At 39.1% G+C, this 23,982-nt stretch overlaps 1 protein-coding gene across 1 annotated transcript; it reads right to left on the bottom strand.

Annotated features, from left to right (window-relative positions):
- Window positions 1-4,412: 4,412 nt before the first annotated feature.
- Window positions 4,413-18,844, bottom strand: lonrf2 (LON peptidase N-terminal domain and ring finger 2). Its single transcript, XM_042001046.1, has 12 exons — window positions 16,655-18,844; window positions 13,329-13,447; window positions 12,124-12,246; window positions 11,640-11,795; window positions 10,818-11,043; window positions 10,335-10,431; window positions 10,078-10,192; window positions 9,837-9,958; window positions 9,333-9,519; window positions 9,080-9,214; window positions 8,782-8,931; window positions 4,413-7,386 (listed from the first exon to the last, which is right to left on the bottom strand). Exons 1-12 carry the CDS (start codon window positions 17,397-17,399, stop codon window positions 7,228-7,230), a joined length of 2,334 nt encoding a protein of 777 aa, XP_041856980.1. The 5' UTR covers window positions 17,400-18,844; the 3' UTR covers window positions 4,413-7,227.
- Window positions 18,845-23,982: the final 5,138 nt, after the last annotated feature.

The raw sequence follows: 23,982 nt of genomic DNA, 5'->3' as shown, positions 1-23,982 counted from the left end.
CTGAAAACTCAACAAAAGTACAATTAATGACCATGGATTATTGTTACTGCATGATGTAAACCACTACTGAGGCAATCTTATGACTCACCTGTTCTGGATGTCTGCCTTTTCAACATATTCTCATTATCTATTTGTTTAACAGTGTGGATATGCTGTATGTTTGAATCCAGCAACAAGTCAGCCATCGAGCAGCAGCAGGTGAGACACAGCTGGAAGCAGGTGAGTTCTATAATAGTTACAGCAGCAGTCATGTTTCTAATGTCAATATGGCCAAACTCATTTTTGGACACATTTTGGATATAATCCCACCAGATAGATACAATTCTTTTACAATATTTTGATCCAACACAGATGCAGCTCACCCTGTTTATTCATCTAGAATGTTATTGTCTATTATTGTAATTTTCACATGTCATAGGACAATAAAATGTACAAACCTTTAGGAATGTCTAAACCCTGATAGCAAGAAGGAAGTGTTTTTTTTTTGTTTTTTTTTAAAGGCTCAAGTCCTACATTTATAGCTAATTGAATTTATTTATTTATTTATTCTAGCAATGGACTAGCAACCTGGCTCCAGCTGTATTGGATTGAGTGATATAAACTGAATAAATTAATATTTATTTTTGTTTGTCTTTTTACTTTATTTAATTTTAGTACATTATTTTTATGAACTCTTTTATGTGTATTTTTTATTTATTTATTTTTCTCTTATCTGTTTTTGTTTTTAGATTTATTTGATCTTTGTTTCCAGTGTTTTCCTCATGGGGATCTTCCACACCGTGACTCAGCCTGCTCGGTCTGCAGGGTTGTTGCCATGGTGATCTTCCTTGTCTGGATGGCTGTTGGTCCAGCGTGGAGTGCTGAATTTGGATTGGATTGCTGAATTTGACAGTATGTGTGTATATATACTGTATATATGCTACTGCCTACCTCATATGATGAGAGATTAGGGAACACAAGAGATACCGTCAGGTGCTGGGGAACCAGAACACCCTGGTGAGAAGTGGGCTACTGGAACAAGATGGAAATGGATAAGATGCAAGAACAAGGCTCTGTCAGAGGGTTACATGCAGAAAATGTGGGAAATATGGAATCTTCGAAACCCACAATCAACACTCACTGCCAAAGAGCTAGTAGCTCAATGTTCCAACATCCACAGACGGAAACTGCTATCACAGCTTGAGACTGATGAGGTACAACACAAATGCTATGGCACGGGGGAGCCAGGACACCAGGTCAGGGGGGAAGTTAACAACAACCCCCATCCAGAGATTGGGTACGAAGCCCCAATAAGCACAATCACGCTGAGCGAGGCAGCGACTGACCTAAGAGATAAGATCATGGCAAAAATGAACATCTGGCAACCCCGACGCCAATTACAGAGGCTGAGTGGAGCACCATGGGAAAGTCTCCTGGAAGATGTGAATGCAGCCTTGAAAACGATTCCTATAATGACTATCACTGAAACCAATGAGCTGATCCACACCTCAGCAGCAGTGATCCTTGAGGTGCTTGGCTATCAACCAAAGAGCAACCATAAGGATACATATCCACCATGGAAGAGGAGGTTGGAGGCTAAAATCAAGGCAGCTCGGAGAGAAGTGAGCCAACTATCAGAGCTCCAGAAAGGTGCAATGAAAAAACAGGTACCCAGGAGGTACAGCCAGATGCCCATACCTGAAGCACTAGAAACTGCCAAACAACGACTCCAAGTCTTGGCCACCTGCCTAAAGAGGTCCAAGAGAGAAATTGAAGCAAGGCGAATAAACCGGCTGTTCTCAACTCAACCAGCTATAGTGTACTCTCAGTGGCAGGGTAATAACAACAGGGCAGACCCGCCAATGCTGGAGAGTGAACAATACTGAAAAGGCATATGGGAGAAGGAGGCATCACACAACAGCGGTGCACAGTGGCTGATGGATCTAAGAGCAGACCACAGCAACCTCCCTGAACAAGAACCAGTAACCATCACAGTGGCAGACATTCAACAAAGAGTCTCAGGTATGAAGAACTGGACAGCACCAGGGCCTGACATGGTTCACACCCACTGGCTGAAGAAGCTAACTGCACTCCATTAACGCCTGGCAGCACAAATGACCCAGCTGCTAAAAGATGGGACCCACCCTGAATGGCTAACTGAAGGCCGGACAATCCTGATCCAGAATGATCCCCCGAAGGGAACAGTTCCATCCAACTATCGGCCAATAACCTGTCTCCACATCACATGGAAGCTCATGTCAGGCATCATAGCGGCTAAGATAAGTGGGCACATGGATCAATACATGAGCACAGCACAGAAGGGCATTGGTAAAAATACCAGAAGAGCAAAACACCAGCTGCTGGTAGACAGAACAGTTGCTCGGGACTGCAGAACCAAGAATACCAATCTGTTCACTGCTTGGATTGATTACAAGAAAGCCTATGACTCAATGCCACACACATGGATCATGGAATGCTTGGAGATGTATAACATCAACAGGACTCTAAGAGCCTTCATTGCAAACTCAATGTTTGCAATGAGTGGAAGACCACCCATGAGTGTCCATCAAATGTGGCATATACCAAAGAGATGCCCTGTCCCCTGTGCTGTTCTGCATAGGTCTGAACCCCCTCAGCCAAATAATCACCAAGACTGGCTATGGATACCGACTCAGGAATGGGTCCACCATCAGTCACCTCCTCTACATGGATAACATCAAGCTGTACGCCAAGAGCGAGCGAGACATTGACTCATTGATCCACACAACCAGGATCTACAGCAATGACATCGGAATGTCATACGGAAATGTGGGCGGATGGTGACAAAGAGATGGAAGGTAGTCCATACAGAAGGGGTCTCACTCCCAGAGGGCAGAATAGCAGACAGTGAGGACAGCTGCAAGTACCTTGGAATCCCACAAGCAAATGGCAACCTCGAACAGGCCACAAGAAAAGCAGCCACAGCCAAATACCTCCAACTAGTAAGGCAAGTCCTAAGAAGTCAGCTCAATGGCAAGAACAAGGTCCGGGCAATTAACAGCTATGCCCTGCCGGTCATCAGATACCCTGCGGGAATAATAAGCTGGCCAAAGGAAGACATTCAAACCACAGATGTGAAAACACAAACGGTCCTGACCATGCATGGAGCGTTCCACCCCAAATCCAGCACCCTGAGACTGTACACTAAGAGCAAGGACGGAGGCAGAGGACTAGTCAGAGTCAGAACCACTATCCAGGATGAAACATCCAACATCCTTGAATACATCAGGAAAATGGCCTCAACGGACGAAGTGCTCGGTGAATGTCTCAGGCAGTGGAAAACAGATCATGTGGTGATGGAGGAACCATCATGGGAGAAAAAAGCCCCTCCATGGGATGCACCGCCGACAGATAACCGAAGTGGCTGATATCGAGAAATCCTACCAATGGCTAGAAAGGGCTGGACTGAAAGACAGAACACAGAGGCACTGATCATAGCTGCTCAGGAACTGGCCTTGAGCACCAGAGCAATAGAGGCCCAGATCTACCATACAAGACAAGACCCCCGGTGTAGACTGTGCAAAGAGGCCCGTGAGACAATCCAGCACATAACTGCAGGGTGTAAGTTGCTGGCAGGGAAAGCTTACAAGGAGCGTCATAATCAAGTGGCTGGCAGCAACCCCCAAACTGGAAGAGTGGCTACAACAGATCCCAGGACAAACCTCAGACATCTCGGTCCAGAAGAGTGCAGTCCTAGGAACAGCCAAGATACTGTGCAGAACCCTCAAACTCCCAGGCATCTGGTAGAGGACGCGAGCTTGGATGGATGAGACCACCCATGAAGGGCGAGGGGACAATTATATTTATTTTTTTATTATATATATATATATATATATATATATATATATACATACATAAATATATATATACACATACACACATATATATATATATATATATATATATATATATATATATATATATATATATATATATATATATATACATATATATATATACATACATAAATATATATATACACATACACACATATATATATATATACACACACACAAAACAAGATGTTGCCCAGGAACCGTCACACTGCAGATTATATAAAAGGTTATTATATAAGATTATATAAAACACCCTCAGCAACAGAGCTTAAGAAGAGATGAGGAGGATGCTTATTATTTAGCCCACAGCAGCTGAAACAGACACACAAGAAAATGAGAACATCACAGATGTTCCCCCCAATGTTGTGGGACAATGGAATCCAGCCATTTTCTCTCTTAAGGAAGGAATCACCAAAGAGGAAGTACAGATGACAAAACCACAACAGTGTGACTCCTGGATCCTTCATAAATATATTTTTTATACAATTACAAAAGCTCCTGTAAGGTTTACATATGTCCCTTCCACCGTAATATATATAACACAAATCAGACTGGACTGGATGTATTTTTTTATTTGCAATAAAAAATAGGTACAAGAGCTCCCTTTACAAATATGCCAGGGAAATGCAGCACATTGTGAGCATCACTCCTATACAGAGAGCATGTGACTGCAGTGGAGTCTCAAACAGCTGAATAGACAGAAATATACAGAAAAACAACGCATACATATGCACACTGATAATGCAATTATAACCTCCTGTGAACAACCAAAGCAACCTTAAACAAACATGATGCAGAACGCTTCACTTTAGAGTGACTGGAGCTTTTAAGAACAGTTTTATCATTTTGTGGAAATGTTAAAATTGCGCAATCATCTTTTGCCTTAACTCCTTCCATACTAAGGTAGATTGGTATTTTCTTATAAACAAGGTAAGTTTACATTGTTTTTTTTTTCACCAAAACAAATCGACTCCTTTTGAATTTTTCAAACTTGCATTGCTTTCATTTGCCAGCACCCATTTGTGGATGGCTTTCACATGGTAACCTTCATGCAAATATAATAAAATATACGAAGTCCCTGTGATTTTAGTCCAATACCAGAAGCTACTATATTAAAGTATTGAGAAATTGTTTGTTGCATTAACTTTGAGATTCATGGAAGTTTGAATGTTTTTTCCTCATTTTCCAATATGTAAAAGAATATTTATTGTAGTTCCTGGCATCTACTGCTGTTTTGATTGTAAAGTTTACATGTTTAATTTGGTTAAACAAGGAGGACAGCTTTTCCTATCAGCAGTTGATGATATCCATCCATCCTCTTACCGCTTATCGAAGGTCAGGTCAGCTGCCTAAGCAGGGAAGCCCAGACTTCTCTCTCCCCAGCCACATTTCAACTCATCCAGGGGGATCCGGAGGCATTTCAGCCGAGACAGAGATTAAATCCCTCCAGAGTGTCCTTGGTCTCCTCAAGGGACGTGCCCAAAACACCACACCAGACCAGACGTCCATGAGGCATCCTAACCAGATGCCAGAGCCACCTCATATGATTTCTCTTAATGCAGAGGAGCAGCAGCTCTACTCCGAGCACCTCCTAAATGACCGAACTTTTCACCGTATCTCTAAGGGAGAGCACGGCCACCCTGTGGAGGAAACTACTTTCGGCCACTTGTATTCTAATATATCTGATGAACAAGACCCCAAAATATTTGAACTCCTCCATTTGGGGTAGGACCCCATTCTTGACCCGGAGAGCGCACTCCACCTTTTTCCCCTTAAAGATGATGAAGGCACTGATCTTCGTCCCTACCCTACAGCTTCACACTTGGCTGTGAGTTGCTCTAGCGAGATTGAGGCCCGATGAAGCCAACAGAACCACATGATCTGCAAAAAGCAGAGACCCAATCCTGAGACCACCAAACCAGATTCCCTAAACACTTCCGCTTTACTTCAGCTGTCTATAAAAGTTGATGATTTCAAGTACTGGAAAGCAATGCAAGTGAAAAGATAGTCAAGAAAAAAAAGAAGCTTCAAGGATACAAAATGTTAAGAAAAATATCAATATAAACATGTTTAATTGTTTACAAGAAAACTCCACTGCACATGAATTGCATTATAGTGTGCATGTTAATGAACAAACAGTGGAAGGAGAGAGAGAAATGTTTTGAACATTAAAAAGGCCTCAGTTACATAGATATACATATAAATCACCCAGATTAAGATTTCACCTTACACATATACCTAAAGGGCATAGCAGACAGAAAGAAATCCCTAAAACTACATCTGAATTTTGTCCCAGATATGCTACAACAGGACAATTAAGTTCCAGATCAGAAATACCTAAGAGAAGTTTCTAACAGCATTTTCTTTAATGCAATCAGAATTTGTGCGATAACTCAGCTTATTTTTTTCTCTCAATATCTTGTTTTGAATCTCCTCAAAACAAGCAGAGCATGCTGCTGTAGAGTTGCGCTTCTTCTCACACACTAGTTTGCAGTGTGTAGTGTTACAATGGGAATAATCACAATCTTAGCACCCGTTAACTTTTCTTTCAGACAATCTGAGGTACAAACCAACTGCCAGGCAAGTTTTTGGCTCAGTCAGGAAGATTTAAAATGAGGCAGCAGAGGGTGCTGCATATAGATGAGTTTGATCTCGTGCACCTCACCGACTGATTCTGAAAAATGTAAGGCGGGACAAAAAAAAAGAAAAAATGGAATTTAAAAAAAAAAAAAAAATTAAATATATTTTAAAAAACCTAATAAAAATAATAAAACCATCCACATACTATAGCAGGACCAGTACATTCGCTTGTGTGTTGCCATCATGCAGGGTTTGTTGTTCCTTCGGCAGGTTCATTTACACCGTCATTGTCACAGCTGTGAATCTAGGTCTTTCAGCTCTGCTCCCCTTCTGTTAAATACTGCTTACTGTTTGCAGGAATGAGGAATTCCTCCTGCACCTGATCTATTCTTGCTCTCAATGCTTTTGTGACAACATGTTTTTGTTCCTTCATCATAGAAAGTCAGGCAAATCAACCCAAAAGATCCACTTGTTTTCACCAGCTTGTCCATGGAAAATGAGATGCAACAGGTCGCTCAGTCAGAGATGATAGGGGTTTGGAGGGTGCCTTCATATCAGCACCCTAAACAACCTGACGCCATCAACAGACAGATGTGCAATGAAAGGCTACATACGTCACACAAAGGAGTTCATGAAGATCTTAAAGTGAACTGATGTTCGAATAAAGGACTGAAACAAAGAGTAAAAATGTATAACTTAGCAAATGAATCAGTCAAAGCGGTGACAGTGAACAAACGGAATAATTTTCTGAACTGCATAGACTCTCCCGCAGCCCTCTTGAGCAGCTGGTGTATCACCGTGGTCTCTTGCGCGTGACGAAGATGAGGACCCTTCTGATGGCGATGAGGCGGTCCTTAAGTGAGGCCATGGCCAGGATTGTGAGCTGGGCTCGGTTCTCCAGTGGAAGGACGGCAAGCAGCCACCAACACCAGGCTGGACCACTAGGACTGCCCTGTGGGGAAAAAGTTTAAAAATGACTACCATTAATCAATCTAAAATAAAAATAAAAAACTTCACTGCTCACACAGCTTTAGAGAGAGTGTGTTTCTGCAGAACTGAACACTCACATTTGGGGTTTAATGCTCAGCATTGTATGTGTGGCTCTAAAGAAAAATTCCTTTTCAATTAAACTCACTAATATTACTCCCTTTGTGATAAGAACATTTTACTCTTGTGGTTTTATTTTTATTCAAATAATTTTCTTTATAAGTATCCACATCTCTGTTTATTGCTGAAGCAGATAAAATAATTTAGTTACTTTCAATGCAAATTAATTCAACTTGATCATCTTTTTCATTCTAAATTTATGCCTTTAACTCCTTACTGTCTGAATTTATTTACAATCTAAAGAAAACTTAAAAAAAAAAAAACTGAATATAGGGGAAAAAATCTGAAAAAACACTGAAATAAAAAGCACAATTTAATATTAAATAAATAACAATATAAAAAGTTTAATATATAGATCAAATAGTAATAAATACATGACTGAATAAAAGCAAATAAATAAACAAATAAAAGAGAATAACTAGATATAAAGAAATAAAATAAACAAAGGCCAGAAGTGGTCTAATGTAAACTCGCAACACCAGGGCTTAAAGGGTTAACAGTGCATTTGTACAGCAGCTCGTTTCTGTTTGCATATTTTCTTTGACTCTGGATGCCAGTAACTGACGATATTAACAGAACTTGCCTACTGCGACTTCGTCTGCATTCGTCTGCTTACATATCTTAAGATATCCTTTAAAAAACGTACACATTACAAGGACAAAAAATGCCACCTTGTCAAAAACTGCTGTAAGAATATATTTTTGTTCCACTTGTCATTACAAGTGGAACAAAAATAGCTTTTATAACAACTGTTGCCTGAACAAAAAGACTAAAAATAATTTCCATAAAATGCTTTGCATGCTTGAATATAAAAAAGTGGCACAATCTGATGGACAAATTAAAAATAAAAGTAAAAGTTAGTTGTCCAAAATGAAATCTTGACATAAAGAATGCATTTGTTTATGTTCAGACACCCTAAGATTTCTTAATTAAGGGTTAAGAAAACAGCTATCATTACCATGTCCCTCTGTAATATCCCTCTCTATTTAGGAGACAGTGGCACAGATCTCTTGTCCTCTGTTGAGAGGCATCTCATTAATGACACAAATTATCTGAAGTTAATTCAGATTTGTTGGATTAGTCTTACATCACAATATTCTATCGTTCTCAGGAAACATCTGTGAATCAACAGCTAGTTTTTTTAATCAGATACTTGTCCATATATCTGTGACAAATGATATTCAAGAAAAGAATATAAACGGTTTATCATTTAAAGTGTGATGCATGGGTGTTGTCAGACCTGAGGGTCCAGGTCCTTGCTGGGAAGATGTCCAAAGTGGCTGAGTATCTGACTCTTCATGTTGTCTTTTAGTGAGCTGAACCAGCCGTTGGCCTGCTCATACACAGCGTCATGCAGCTTCAGGAGTTCAGTCAGCTCCTCCCCATCAACCTGATTAAAAATTAAGAATTTATTTTAGTAGGAAGAAAAATGGAGGAGAGGTGGCTGGGTCCTTATATAAAAAAGTCAGGAAAAAAGGAGTTCTAGTTTGTGTGAAATAATCTGACAGACATTTTTATTATCTCTGCTCTCAGCTCACCTTCTTGTCTTCCAGGTATTCAATCTTAGCAGTGTGGTAGCCGTCTCTCTGGCCATGGCTTAGGACCTTGAACCTGGACACACCGATTGTGTCGACCACCGAACGACCATCAGGAAAGAACTTCACATCTCGTACCTGTAACACAGTCGGTATCAAATTAATCAACTGTGCACTGAGTTGAATGAGACAAGAAAAACTGCAAAGGAAGGAGTTTAAGAACAAGGAAAATCTTTTAAGGACTGCAGACACTCACCTGAAGCATGCAGCCATAGTCAGCAAAGCCTTTAAGCTCATCAGCAATGCACATGCCAAACTGCTTGGTGCCTGTTTCCATGGAGCGGCGAATCATGAGGCGATAACGTGGCTCAAATACGTGCAGTGGGCAGGGGATGGTGGGGAAGGCCATGGTGCACACAAAGATGGGCACTTCCTGGTTCAAACTACAAGAGACAGAACGAAGAGACTCATCACTAGTGGTTTGTCTTAGTCCACAAGTTTCCAAAAATGAAAATACAAAAATAAAAGCTTCTCAAAATGAGTCCAAAGTAGCTCTTGAGTGGCAGAACTTGAGTCCAAAAGATACAGAACCAAAACCTAAAGTGAACCCTTTGAAGGGCCCTCTAAAGTAGCTCAGATATCTGTGACAGAAAAAAACACAGACTAATCCTTCTCTTCACAGAGGGAAAGTTCCCACCCGTTTAACCATAATTTGCTGCATACTGAACCCCCAATTTACATGTGTGTATATAAAACTAACTTGGACAGCTCCTTCATCTCCTCCTCATGGATTTTCCTCCTTTCTGCCAGCTCATCTCCTAGGTAACGTTGCAGAACTTCCTCCATCAGAAAGGTCTTATTGTAACCCCTGGTAGCAAGATACTGCAACAACATAAAACACAGTAATGTGCCATTCATTATTACAAACTATGGCCACAAATATTTCCTTTTTTTTGTCTTTAATACATTAATTTAACAACTCAGCCATGATGACTGTGTACCTCTGATAGATTCTCCTTGCACAGAGGGCAGTTGGGGTTGTGGTCCAGGCAGCGCTCCAGACATTTGAGGCAGAAGGTGTGTCCGCAGGGAGTAGCCACAGGCTCATAGAATAATCTGAATCAAAGAGACAAGAACACATGGCTGAACCTGCTAACAACGGTTACTTATTGCATCACATAATGCCACCTGCTTTAGGGTTAAATATGTACATTTTTATGTTTTATGTATACAAGAAGATTTGAATGAGACTATTCACCTCATGCAGAGTGAGCACTCCATGTCTCCACTGTCCAAAAGCTCAGCAGGAACCATCCTCCCAACACAAACTGCAGCCGTCTGAATGGCGTTCTCATCTGTATCACAGTATTAAGCGTTACCAGATATTCTTGACCCGCATTTTTTGAGTGCATTGGGTTTTGAGAGCTTCAGTTTTCCATGATTTCAGTCAGACAAGCAGGTTTATATGCATTTTAAAATCCAGTTCTGCTCCATTCAACACCAATTCAGTTTCAACTAGTGTTTAACCAGGTCACAGTTTAAATTGTCAACATCAAGTAATTACTTTTTCTACTTATTGGATTGCACATTGGTTGATAAATCAGATTATTCAGTTTCAGGTTCTTGAGCATGTAGTCCCAAAGTGGCATCTTATCAATGACAAATATAAAAAAATTAATTAATTAACATAACTATCACACTTATTAGGGACCCAAAAGAAGAACAAAATTGATTTTCCTACCAGATCTGAGAAGTTTGGAGGGTGGATTGAAGGTGCCAGAAGGCCCATCACTGCTGTATTTTCTCTTAAGGCCACCAGGGGGTGCTGGAAGAGCAGCTAAAACATCAGCCAGACTCTTGGAGCTGCCTTCCCCTGCAGCAGGGTCTGATGGGCCAGGAGACAGAGGGGAGAGTCTGGAAGACGAGTTGTCCACTGGGGCACTTTTGGACATGCTGAACTCTGAGTCCTGCACACACAAACAGAAAGCACAATTTGTGAGTGTGTCAGGTGAGGGGAATTATTGAGAGATCAACATTTTCATACTACAATTATTATAAGTAATTACAACTGAATGAAACTAAAAAGGAATACTAGCATGTTTAATTAAATACTTTATTTAAACTCTGATCTGTACGATAAAACTTAAGCTTTTAAAAGTAATTCATCTCTTCATATCTGTTGCGTGTTTATGTGAAAATAATATCAAATACCCTGATAAAGAATCAGTTTACATAAATGCACCCACATCTTGAATTAAAAGCACATTATTCTTTGTCCCAGGCCACGTTTGCACTGATCCCCCTAATTACACAAATGTGCCCTTCAATCTCTTGGTGACACTGATCGCCTGGTGGATAAAGGACTTATGATAACCATCATTATACAAGCATCTAAAGCAGTTCTTATAGCCGCGATGAGAATGCACTCAGTACAACACAGTCTGATAACAACTGTCCAATCACTTGCATAAGTAACTTTACTGAGATTTAAAAAATTAATACACAACTGGAGACCCTACGTAATGTTATTGCACCACAGAAGGTGGATTGTGTGTTTAAGTACCTGTGATGAGCAGCCTGGTTTCTGTGTCAGTGGTCTCAGTGACCTGAGCAAGGCGGGGGGTTTGATAAGACGTGTAGCCAGCCCTCCCTGCAGAGGGTGCAGCGGAGTTGGCAGGTCCTCATTCTCGAACACGGAGGAGAACAGCTCGCTGAGAACCTGGAAAACACAAGGCACTCCATTGATGTTTGAAGCCTGATAAAAAGGAGGCAAACAGGGAATCTGCCTAAATCGATAACTGACGACAGCAATGTTCTGTGATGTGTTATTGACAACTTGCGTGACTCACGTGTCACACTTGTTTACACCTGACTCTGTGTTTGCTCACAAAAATCTTAATTTTGACTTTCAGGAGTCCATTTCACACTAGCAAGTTGGAAGTAGTCAATAAATTGATTTAGTTCACACAACCTTATCATTAACCAAAATTGGATTTTCAACAAAGCAACCTGTTTTATCTTTTCCCTAACATCGACATTTCTCTCACCTTCTGAGCCTCCAGTTTCACTTTGGTCCAGTCGGGCTTAAGCGCCACACACAGGAAGTACTCCTGCAAGGCCTCGTCATTCCGGCCAGCTTTACTCAGCGCTGTGGCTTTCAGACAGTGAGCCTATAACAAACAAATGTCACAGCGTTAATACAGCAGCCCACTACATCCCCGCCCCTCTTGTTAACTGGTATCTTTATGGGATGAGCTGCGACTGATCAGAATCTCTAACACCACGAATCTATTATAACCAACTTTTAACATGTTTACTTCTTACCTAATGAGTATTAATAATAATAATAAACATACAAATGCCATCGCACCAATTGGTAGGTTTGATTGGTGATTAAATGCCAGAAGATAAAATTCAAATGATTTTGTTATCTGGTGATAATATCCTCTATAAAACAATATTTTAAAGTAAAAATTCAGGAGTCCAGATTATACATCGTTTCCTCATTTGACATATTTGTAAATAAGTTACGGAGTAAAAGTCACATTTCCACCAGCAGACTGCGACACTGCAGAGCTAACAACAAAGAGAAACTAGGGGTTATATCAAGGATACAGTTAGTTTTACTCCAACTCTGACAAAACATATCAAATATGACACAACAGCTTCTTCACGGCTTGCAACATGTCATGCGATGATAGCGTCACATTCGTGTATCAAAACCAGATTGTGGCCTTTATGCTGCTTTTACTGTGCCTTGTTTACTAATGCGGTTAATTCAGTGACTGAAAAAGCTAAGGTTTGCAACTTCAGAAACCAGAAAAGTCTGGAGGAACATTAAACGTAGAACAAGTGTTAATAACGTAGCATTATTAAACAACAAATAACTTGCATATCTCTCTCGATACAAAAATGTTGAGAATAAAAACCATTTATGAAGAAATCTTGTCAAAGGCGATTGTTTAATGTCTGACAGCAACCACCCGATTTCCCCACATGGAACTTTAAGAAAATCTTGCATCATTCTCAATTTTTCTGCCATTGTAGGCGTTTTTGTTGCAGCCTAAAGAAACAAACCATTTCACAAAAGCCAAACACTGATAAACAGTACAGCAAACAGTCCATGACAAGAACAGCAAACATCCCCAAGCAGAGGATGCCAACAAAACAGCGCCTCATCCTAAAATGCACATCAGTTTGACGCCTTGACATGCCATCTGTCATGCAGATCAGTACCAAATGTTACACTCACCTTTGTCCAGAGAGGTTTTAATCTACAGAGGCTGCTGGCATCCTGCACTGCCTGGCTGAAGTTCCTCATCTCCATGTGCAGCTCAGTCCGTTGACACAGCAGCCTGCCAGAAGAGGGCACTGCACACAACAGGGAAAAAGAAAAGCAAGCAGAAACAAATCAGCTCAGTGAACACGTCACCAGAAGGATGGGTTTATCTAGGTCTAGCAGAAGTTGGCCTATAATGTAACATGTGGCGTGAGACCAAATTCCTGTGTCAGGACACTATGTAATGAGTCTCATAGCTATGACATCAGTTATGTTAGTGTACTATTACATTCAGCCTAATTTTATCAGAGTAAGCTCATAATATCAAGCTTGTGCAACATCACTGAATAATACACTTAAGTCATAAGGGTTTGAGGATTTTAGGGGGACTTAAAAATTGTAAGGCTTTCTTTTAAAAAGGAAAAAACTTCTAACCATATGCTATAACTTTTTTCTTTTAATCAATAATCCCACCACTTTGATTTACATAGTTTTAGATTTTAAAAAAATGTAAATCAAAAACTTTGTTTAAAAAACAAATCTATGTACATCAACAGTAGCAGGAGCTTTATGTGGTGTGAATGCCTTCTATGAAATGAATACTTAAAAGTCTTGCTTGAAATTGCTGAAGACCTGATGCTGAAATCTTAGCAGAAGTAGGCAGCTGAAAGGCAACTTGCAAAGACTTAAAGGATAAGCTGGACAACTTAATTGGTCCTTTAAGAAGGCTTGAATGTGCTTGGGTCATACAACCACAACATTTGGCTTCTTCAATCTGGTGTATTGGAAAATAGCACAAGATGCATAAATGATCATTTAGCAAAGGAGAGCAAATTTTAATCCAAAATGCCTGAAAGGCATTCACACAAGAAATAAAATGTGGAGCTCTAATTAATAAATAACAGTGTAAGAATGTTGGAAAGAAACCAGAAAAGGTTTCTGCAGGAATTTAGATGCTGTCCTCTTTATTTTTCAACTAATTTTGATGATTACCTTTTTTTTTTTAAAAATGCAGAGACTGGTTTTCTGTTCCTCTAGTGTTAGTCATTACATGAAATTTAAGCAGACAGAAGAGTCCAGTATTAATGCTTCATCACAGCATAATCTGACAGCTCATTATTTTTAAAAGCTGAACAGCTTGTCAGACCCGTGTTTCAGCTATTCCTGTGTCCCCTATACAGTGTGCTGCAACAGATGTTTTGTGACCCTGCAGATAAAATTGACGTTTATATTTAGATGCAAACTTGACAATATTCTCCAGTAATTCTCTGTCACATCACAGTAAGGTTCATATACAGCACTGTGCATAAGACTTCAGCCACCTCTCATTACTTATAGAATATATTGCAAGGAAATTGTGGTTCTGAGTTGAAAATGGTCTAACATTGGGAGTAGAAAACAGTAAATGGCCTGCACTTATAGTGCCTTGTCTACGCTCAACAGAACGCTTTACAAAGCATTTTGCATTCACCAATTCTTTTTACTGTACATCTGCACTACACCACTTTTTCTCTGCAATAACACACTAATAACCCAGTATCAAGGACAATGTGGGATAAAGAGTCTTGTCGAAGAGCACTTGTCCATGTAAAGAACACAGAACCAATAGTCTGTACCAAACTTGCAAATTCTAGTAGTACTACAGATCCTTTTCCAGTCAGCTAGGATATTTATTTTCACAGGTGTAGAACACACTTGCTTATGTAGGTGATGACAACATCAGCAGCATGAGGAAATGCATCTATTAAATCTGGGAAAATAAACCTCAGTCAGACCTAAATTAGATTTAGTTCTGAGAATTAAAAATGTAGGGTTTAAAAGAGACTGTATTTTTTGGTCAATGAGCCTGAAACTTTTAACATTAAAGCTCAACGTTGATGCAGATGGAAAAAGATGATCCGTAACTTGCATGTTAACCCTAGGAGTGAGTGTGAGTGGTTGTTTGTCTCTCTATTGTCCTTGTGATGGCCTGGTGACCTGTTCAAAATGTACCTAGCCTCTCATCTGGCTAATTGCTGGAATAGGCTCCCCACAATCCTGAATTGGACTAAGCAGTACAGAAAATGAAAAAAAAAAAAAAAAGTTACTTCAGGTTGGTGTCAATGCTATAACCCCTTCATTTTAACTGGATAGACCTTTTCTGGACACAATTACAACAGATGTGTTTGTACAATCTGAAATTCTGATTACACCCCTGACATACACTGTGTACAACCTACATCATGATACTAGTTTCTCACCTCAGAAAGATACTTATCAGATAAAAAAAAAAAATCCAGATTCTCATTGATTTTTATGAATCAATGAGAATATTACACTCATCCTATACCACAGACACCAGAAGGCTTCCTGCTGTCTTTATTGGGAAAACATAGTCTGGCAGACACAAAACTGTGAAAGCAGTCTGTGCTTCTGTCACCAAAAGTCTTTCACAGCACAGAAGGCATTAATCAATATTGATCTGGGAGAGAGAAACATTAGAAATGGTGCCATGCTAGTGTATATTCCTTTGGTCTGAGCTCAAGCTTTCAGCTTTACCTTATCAATCTATTAGAAAGGCCAACACCTAAGATAACTGTTGGCAGAAAATGCATTTTAACTGTGACTTTGAATAAGGTATTAGCTCAATTTTTTCTCTCTATACAGACGGTGCAACGTGAGAGTTGCCCTGGCCCATGTTTAATGAAGCACCCTGGCACTCTTTATGTAATGTGCCAACATAACAGAACATTCTGTATTTTGGCTCTGCAGTTTGGGGAACACAGCTGCTTCAAGTGATCAATGGTAAAAATAGAGAAAATAAACACTTAACTGTGTAAAAAAATATATTATTTGATAACGTTTAAACATTATTAATAGTGTTTTTTTCCAAATGTTATCCAACACAGCTTATGAAACAGCAGCAGTAAAGGGGAGGGGTAAGGCTGCGATTCCACCCAATGTCTCATAACTAGGCAATGCATTCATGTATATAACAGTCTATTGGGTAAATTAAACCAATACTTTGACGATGTTTAATCAAATAAAAATAACTGGCTTTTGTTACAGAAAACTACAAATACGGTTTCCCACAGCATCTGTATGCAAACAACACTGCATTTCAAAGTATAAATAGAAAATAGGGTATGAATGTGGACCTGGAAGGCAATGGATGAGACCTGTGCCACTTAGGTAACTAAGGACGGTGCGTCACATAACGCGTGCCTCGTAGTGGCGCCCCACATCGGTGACATGGGGAAGTGAGACTGGAAAAGTAGGTCAACTGTTTTAACTTTGCAATTTTAACTGCACAATCTTACCTAGATCCACTGCTGCGTTGTACTTCTCCAATGCATCAGAGAGGCTCTGTTTTTGCCATAAAGTCTCTCCCTCGATCCAAAATTTGCGAGCTTTACTCTCAGTTGCAAACAGTTTATCCAACAGGCCGCTGATGACCACGTTCATTCTTCTGCCATTTGGTAGTCGGTCATTTTTGCTCAGCTGTTGCTTGCAGTGTATACAATCTTTAAGAGAGTCGTTCTCCAAGCAGCGTTTGCAGAAAGTGTGTCCACACTCCACAGTTGTAGGCTCATGAAGCAAACATTTGCAGAGGCGACAAGAAAACAAGTCCAGGGCTTCGTCCTCTTCACACTCTCCATCACTCTGAACCCCGTCTCCTCCACTATTGCTTTTACTGTGTCCGTTTGTAGTGATGGGGATGCCCAGCTCTTTCTCACGCAGAGTCCGGGCGATAGTTTCCACCAGGAGGGTAAGCTCCTCCGGGCGCAGTTTACCAAGACTGGCTGCCGTGCAGTACGAGTCTAGCGCCTCAGATATTCGCCCAGCGCGGGCGAGAGAGTCGGCTTTCCTTAGACACAAACCCCTGTCCGGTTGCTGGAGATCTGCGAGCTGGGAGCTGTAGATTTCCACGGCCAGGTTAAAGTCACCTGCCCGGTTGGCCTCCTCTGCCACCTCCAACATTTCGGGGCAGATTCCCGCAGCCCCAGGGTTGGAGAGCGGGTGGAGGAAAAGCTCGCCTTGGTGAGACCTAACTCCAGTCTCCATCTTCTGATCCAGACGAGATACGGCGAGATAGAAGAAAAAAAGATGTCCCGATAGTCTGACTAAAGCAGACAAAGTTCTCCGCGATCAAACATCATAGTCCCGAAGTATCCCTCACTGGCACTTGAAAGTTTTAATGTCAAACCAGACCTCCGACTGTATCCGACTCGCAGTGATAGCCATCGGAAGTAGGTTAGGGCTATTTCCAAACTATACGACATCAATTCAGTAAATTAGGGCGCCTATATAACATCCCTGTTCCTTGACAAGTCACATGAAACGCCAACTATGTTTCATCTGGTAATAAACCCGGCGTGGGATGCGGTTTCCCTTCAAACACACACTCTATCTTCTCTTAGGGTTCAGCGATATTCAATTATTAAACCTTCAGCTTATCAAGCCCCCTCTTGCTCCCTAGCAGCGACTCTGATAACGTCTCCTGACAACAAACAATAAAAAAAGAACCTTCAATCAATCATGTAGTATTTTGTTTCCTGGTTAAACCTTCCAGCATTAGCCTTAGCAAGTTAAGCTTATTTTACATTTGTTTTTGTACAAACTCGTGGCTCGGATAGTATATAAACTTAAACCAAATAAACTTTGATGTTTAATATATAAATTACATAACAAAAGTAACGTATTTATTGACTAAACGTTTGCTACAAACCGACAAGCTCAACTGAGTTACAGCTGATCGCCTGTTGTTTTTATGTAAGAGATCCCGGGAGCACTGAAGCTGAGAGAGCTAACGTGAGTTAGCAAACACCAACTGCTCTTTTACCGCTTGTCGTACTCCACAAACAAACTCTATCAGACCCGGTATCCCAAAAACATTGAATTCTGATTAATCCGAGTGTCATGGTTTCGTTTTTTAAAACGAACAAAAACATATAAAAATAAAGCGTTCACCGAGGAACAACATCCGAGTTACTAGCCAGTTAGCTTCAGCTGCAAAAGCTTATTTGGATTTCATACGCAATTCGCCGAAGTAAGCGCAAAGACACACGTGACGCACAATCCGCGTTCCTATTGGCTCTTTATGTGGCTCACTTATATAACATAATGACATTGTATAACCCTCCACAGACAACAGTGTGGCAGAGAGCTTTAACAAAATAACTTTACGTTTATAAGTTAGAGTGCTGTTTCTCACGTGATAAAACAAATATTTTAGATAAAACAAGAAACGACTCAAACCATTGCGTTCGGTCTGGGATGAAATGACATATTGTCTCGGGTAAAATCGGAGTTGCGCGGCGGAGGGATTGAATCATTGTTTTATATAATGCTTTATATAAGCAATGTGTCAGGTCCGGTTTTGGAGTTAAAGTGATGGCAGCATTTTATGTTTCAGACTTGTTTCAACCCAGGCGAACAGAAAAAAAGCACTATGTTCCAAGACCTCTTATTATAGGACAGTAAACTTTTTTGTGGTGCCAGTTCAATTCTCACAACAGCTGTGACCCAGTTCTGTACAAAGATAGATCCTGCCAGATGAACCAAACTGGACAGGATTTATAAACTGCACAGGAACCTCCCCAAAGACAGCCCACAACAAGTTGTGCATCCATCTTGATTAATGTGAGGATTCACAAATAATTAAAATAATTATTTTAAGAAAATATATGAGAAAGCAAATAGGATCTTAAGCCTAACACTCAGACCTTGGGCTTCCAAACAAGTCAATCTATCCTAGTTTGAATCACACACACACACACACACACAAAAAGCAGCATAGGTGCACAATTTATGACTCTGTTACTTCCAGTATACTATGAACAACATGTATATTCCAATTTTTAAAAATGGCCTAATAATGCAATCTGAGAATAAATACATTGAATTTGGGCAAGGAGTTAATCATATAAATGAAGAAAAACTGTTTATTTTTCTTATCTGCAGTGACAAAGCTGTCCACAGCGAGTGAAAATCAATAATTGGACGTCATTTGGCACAATTTGGCACAAAGTAAAGTAGAAGCTCATTTTCTGTTTACAGTTTTGAAATGTGACTTTATGGTCGAAGGCTAACTAGAAATCAATAATCACCAATCAGATGAGACAAACAATCAGAGCACTCTCTCTGATGACTTCTTCTTATTTCTGTCATATGTGATTTTATAATCTCGATTCCTTTTTATATGAAGATGTACCTCTAAATTATTTGATCATTTCTTTAAAATGATTAGTAAATATTCTGTCCCAATGATAAAAAAAAAATAAAACAATAAACGAATCCTGCTTTGCTAAATGCAAATGAGTATGTCCAGCATTTTTCCTGAGACTGAAAAAGGAACCAAGATCCAGATCCAACAGTGCAGGTTCTTTCCTTTAAAAATAAAAAAGTATAATTTCAGCTTCACAGAAGCTTAAAGCAAGACTCAGTAAAGAGGTTTAAGTTAAAATATTGTGTAGATTACCAGTCATCAAGGTCATGGTAATCTCAAGAGCTCAAAGAAAAGGCACCTAGCTTTCTAAACAAGTTGAATAATGTTAGAAATGCAATATAACTTAACAGGGAGTGTACAGATCTTTATACAAAGAAGAATGAAAAGCTTCCCCGTGACTGAATTGTTTAACACAGGACAGTCATCTCCCCCGGCCAATATTCACCTGTATCATAAGATGCTAAATTGAGGTCAGTAATACTTGGACTGAGAAGACAGCTGGTTATAGAGAGGAGTGAAACAATTATCTGTGCTGAAGTGGACAAACCTCTGCACAGATGTGGTGACCTACAACAGCACTGTCCACAGGTTTGTTTGTAACAAACAGCCTACAAACAGGTTAGTCTGCCTATAACAATAGCATCATCTTCTATGGAAAGGTTCATGTTACATGCTTTGTTAAGACTGTCAAAATGTTTCAGTTATTAGGTCAGTCAAATAAGTTGCATAAACAAATAATCCTATTTTCTTACTACTAGTGTTTTGTTAAACTCAACTTGAAAAGGGACCTCTAATACATTTGCAGCATCTATTATCAGAAACAGTGACCTGGGTGAATTGAATGAGCTTATTTTTTTAGCAGTTGTTTCTTTGGTAACAAAGCTTAAATAATAAATCAAATGTTCAGCTCACATGCAGACAGGCATAACATAGCAATAAGTACATTATCATTTTTATTCAGATTTAGAGATTGTGATGTCTGACTTTGCTTTTCCTTGTAGTAACTCCAGGATCATCTACTTTTAGCTCTGTAAGCTCTGCCTTTAGGGGTTTTGATTTAGCACATTAGACAGTTCATCTGAATCTGGAGGTTTTAATTTTTGAAGCTAGGCTTTGGAGACTTTCTTAACTGCATCGTATACATTCAATTTTATAATCCCATTTGGAAACATAAAAATAATCCTCTAAAACACTGCTGTTTCATTTGCAGCTTTGAAGACTTTAAACGTGGAGCTCCCCGCCAGAGCAGCCTGCTGCAGGTTACACAGTAAACATATGAATTAGTCTATTGAGGTGGTTTTAAATTCTTGTGTTTTAATTGTGAATAATAAGTGACACTTTTGGTTTACCATATTAATGGTGTCATATGGTTCAATTTATGATCTTTCACTTGGAGACTATAAAAGGTCTTCAAAAAATATACCTATAAATATGACATTGGCTATTTCTGTTTAGAATAAAGAACAAAAATATGGAAAGATTAAATCTATGTCCCTGAGATGGAGATAAGTGCATATTATCTTTTGTCTAATGGCTTTGACGTAATTGAATATATTTTACCCTTTTTTTCCAGCATTGGCCAAATGGTCAAAAGTAATAAGTTCCTTTTTTCATGTTTGTTTTAAGTGACTGGTGCCTCCGTCCTCAATATATTGTCATGTAACCTTTTGGAACTGCCCCTTTGTCTTATGAAATCAGTCTTTCAGTGCTTGAATAACTTGTGTAGTAGTGTCATGTTACTTCTGGTATATATAACCTCTTATTGCTAAATACTAGCAAAAATTGTTCTTTTAAATGTAAAAAAATCTCTTAATTTACTAGGAAATGAGGCAATCTAATAAATAGTGCAAACTAAAACAGCTTTATTGATGGATACTACTTTCTGTTATACCCAGAAAACAGTTAAGAGTGCTATATATTGGATTGAAGACAAATTGGAATATATTTATGAAGAATCTTTTATTAGTTATGTCTGTTAAAGGATGGTTATTATTATGGTTGTTTTAAAATAAGAAGCTGTTTTAATGATAACTGAAAAACAGAAGAAAAATCACATTATTCGAATGCTGGTGAAACACCCATAAAGCCATAAACCGTAAGCTTTTCTAAGTGTAATTATAAATATTAAATATGCCTTATGAAGTTATTTGGTCAGTGCAACTGTGTGTGCCATCACTTAGTAAGTAGATAAAGTTTATTTATAAAGAGGTTTTCACAGAAAAATAAATCATGAAGTGCTGTACATAAAATGGGTGCAATAAAAAACATAATAATTTCATAAAATAAATTAAAACCATCAACAGAAAGCTTTTCAATTAACAGAAAGTTATAAAAGGATCACAAGAACCTACATGACTCAGTTCCCCGAAGAGTTGTAAAACCACCAATATATTCAACACACCCTGCAGGAATAATGTGTGTGTGTGTGTGTGTGTGTGTGTGTGTGTGTGTGTGTGAAGTGGTGTTGTAACTAAAAGGAAAGGCAGTTCTTGCCAGATGAATGTCTTGATAAGTTGTTACAAAATGGTTATTACAGGTACACATTAGCTTGTACCTGTACTAACATAAAAGTGCTTACCAAACACAACAGCAGGAGGTGACGGATGGTGCAGTGAGGATCACGATACAATCTGTTCTTGATGGTTTTAGGCAAGACTTGCCTTGTTCTCTCTCATAGTTCATTTCCTTATGAAACAGGCTCGAGTGACCTACATTTTGTGTTTTGTAATTTCTTGACATAGATTCATATTTTGAACAGGAATCAACAGCTGCTTCAAACTAAAGTTTCTTGTTTCTGTCAGCATGTGAGATGTGAGAAACATTTTACTCCCATTTTTCAGTGTTTCCTGAACTGGGTAATTCTATTATTAATTACAGGTTTGTTGATGACCAACAGTGTGTTTATGCTAATAGATCTAAATTAAATCTACACTTACATTATCATGGATGTAATGAAAAAGAAGAGAGAAAAGAAGCAGACAGGGAAACTACAAACACTTATTCTTCTGGTTAAATTCAGCAGTTGTCTATATGTTTGTTGTTACTTTGGCTAAGACAAGTCAGAAAGTTGCAGAAATGTTTTTGTGTTAGCTCATATCTACTAGATGGTTGCAATGCATGTTTTGGAACTGTTCATAAAAAGTGATTTAAGTAGTAAGGCAACACTAGATAAATTTGTGAACCCTGAAACTTTGAGCTTCTAACTTGTTTTTAGGTGCACTAACCTTTATTATGCACATTTCCGAGCTCTAAAACTGCCCCGAGCAGCTGAGGGCTGAGATGTTGCACTTCACAACTGTAATTTCCAACTCAGCTTGATGCACTGTTTTGCTTTAAAGTACAACATCATCACACCAACAAATAGCTCAGAACACACTCACACAATTATATAAAGGGGGAAAAAATGCAGAAATGTTATAAAAGATTTTTCTGTGTGCCATTTGTTTTAATAAATTCTCTCTCAGATCTGCATCGGCTGGATTGATGCTGGTATTGATTCCTATATTAATATTACTGGAACATGTTTCTATACTTTTGCAGCTTTTCCAAAAGTTCTCTGATCAATTTCAGTACATGACACTACCGTGCTGATTTCACTTTGACACATTTAATGGTTCAAAGATATAAATAAGAAAAGCAAACAGTATTAAGAGAAGCGATAATGTTTTGAGCTTGTTTTTGTTAGTTTCAGACAGACACATGCTAATGCTAATGATGTGGTGTTATTTTTAGCTGTGTTACAGAGGACTAAATGAAAATATTTGAAGTATATAAACATTTTGCAGCTATAATCATAAAACATACGTCTTATTTTTGTTTGGTCCTGTAACATTGCCACAGCCCGTCTCTCTACATTTTTGGCGTTTTGCACATTATAATTTCTGTCATATAGAATAAAGTTTAAACAAAGAAGAAGATTTAGGTGATAAGCTGACTGGAGACGAGGTTCTCTACTAAAAAGAATCAGCAATTTGCTCACATAAAAATTACATTTGGTAGAGTTTTTTCAGGTAGTTATTCTCTTTTTTAGAAGGTTTTCAGTAAGTGACCCCACCAAAAAGACCAAGAAGACATTTTTTACCCGTGTATTTAGAGCACATCAACATAAATACATTCTTCAAGCCTTTTTCTCAAATATTTCAGTCAACACATCAGGGTAATGTTTTAACAGGGCGGTCAACAGAGTAGAGATGAGTTTTCTTTTTATTTAATTTGTAAATGGATAAGATATCATGTTGCAGTTGCAAATATCTGAATTTAAGATGTTATGCTGCACATATAGTGGCAATACCTGCTGTTTAAAGGCCCATTTATGCTCCCTTACGTGCATAAAAAGCAATGTTTGTTTTAAATGCTGTCATGCATCTCCGGCCTCATACTTCCATGCGTGTTTAACACGGTTGTTAAGTCAATTCCTCC

The sequence above is a fragment of the Melanotaenia boesemani genome, chromosome 12 (genome assembly GCF_017639745.1).
Source record: "Melanotaenia boesemani isolate fMelBoe1 chromosome 12, fMelBoe1.pri, whole genome shotgun sequence".
In the NCBI taxonomy this organism is placed as follows: Eukaryota; Metazoa; Chordata; class Actinopteri; order Atheriniformes; family Melanotaeniidae; genus Melanotaenia; species Melanotaenia boesemani.
The sequence above is the reverse complement of the archived record's forward strand: the minus strand, read 5'-3'. Positions and strand labels throughout refer to the sequence as shown.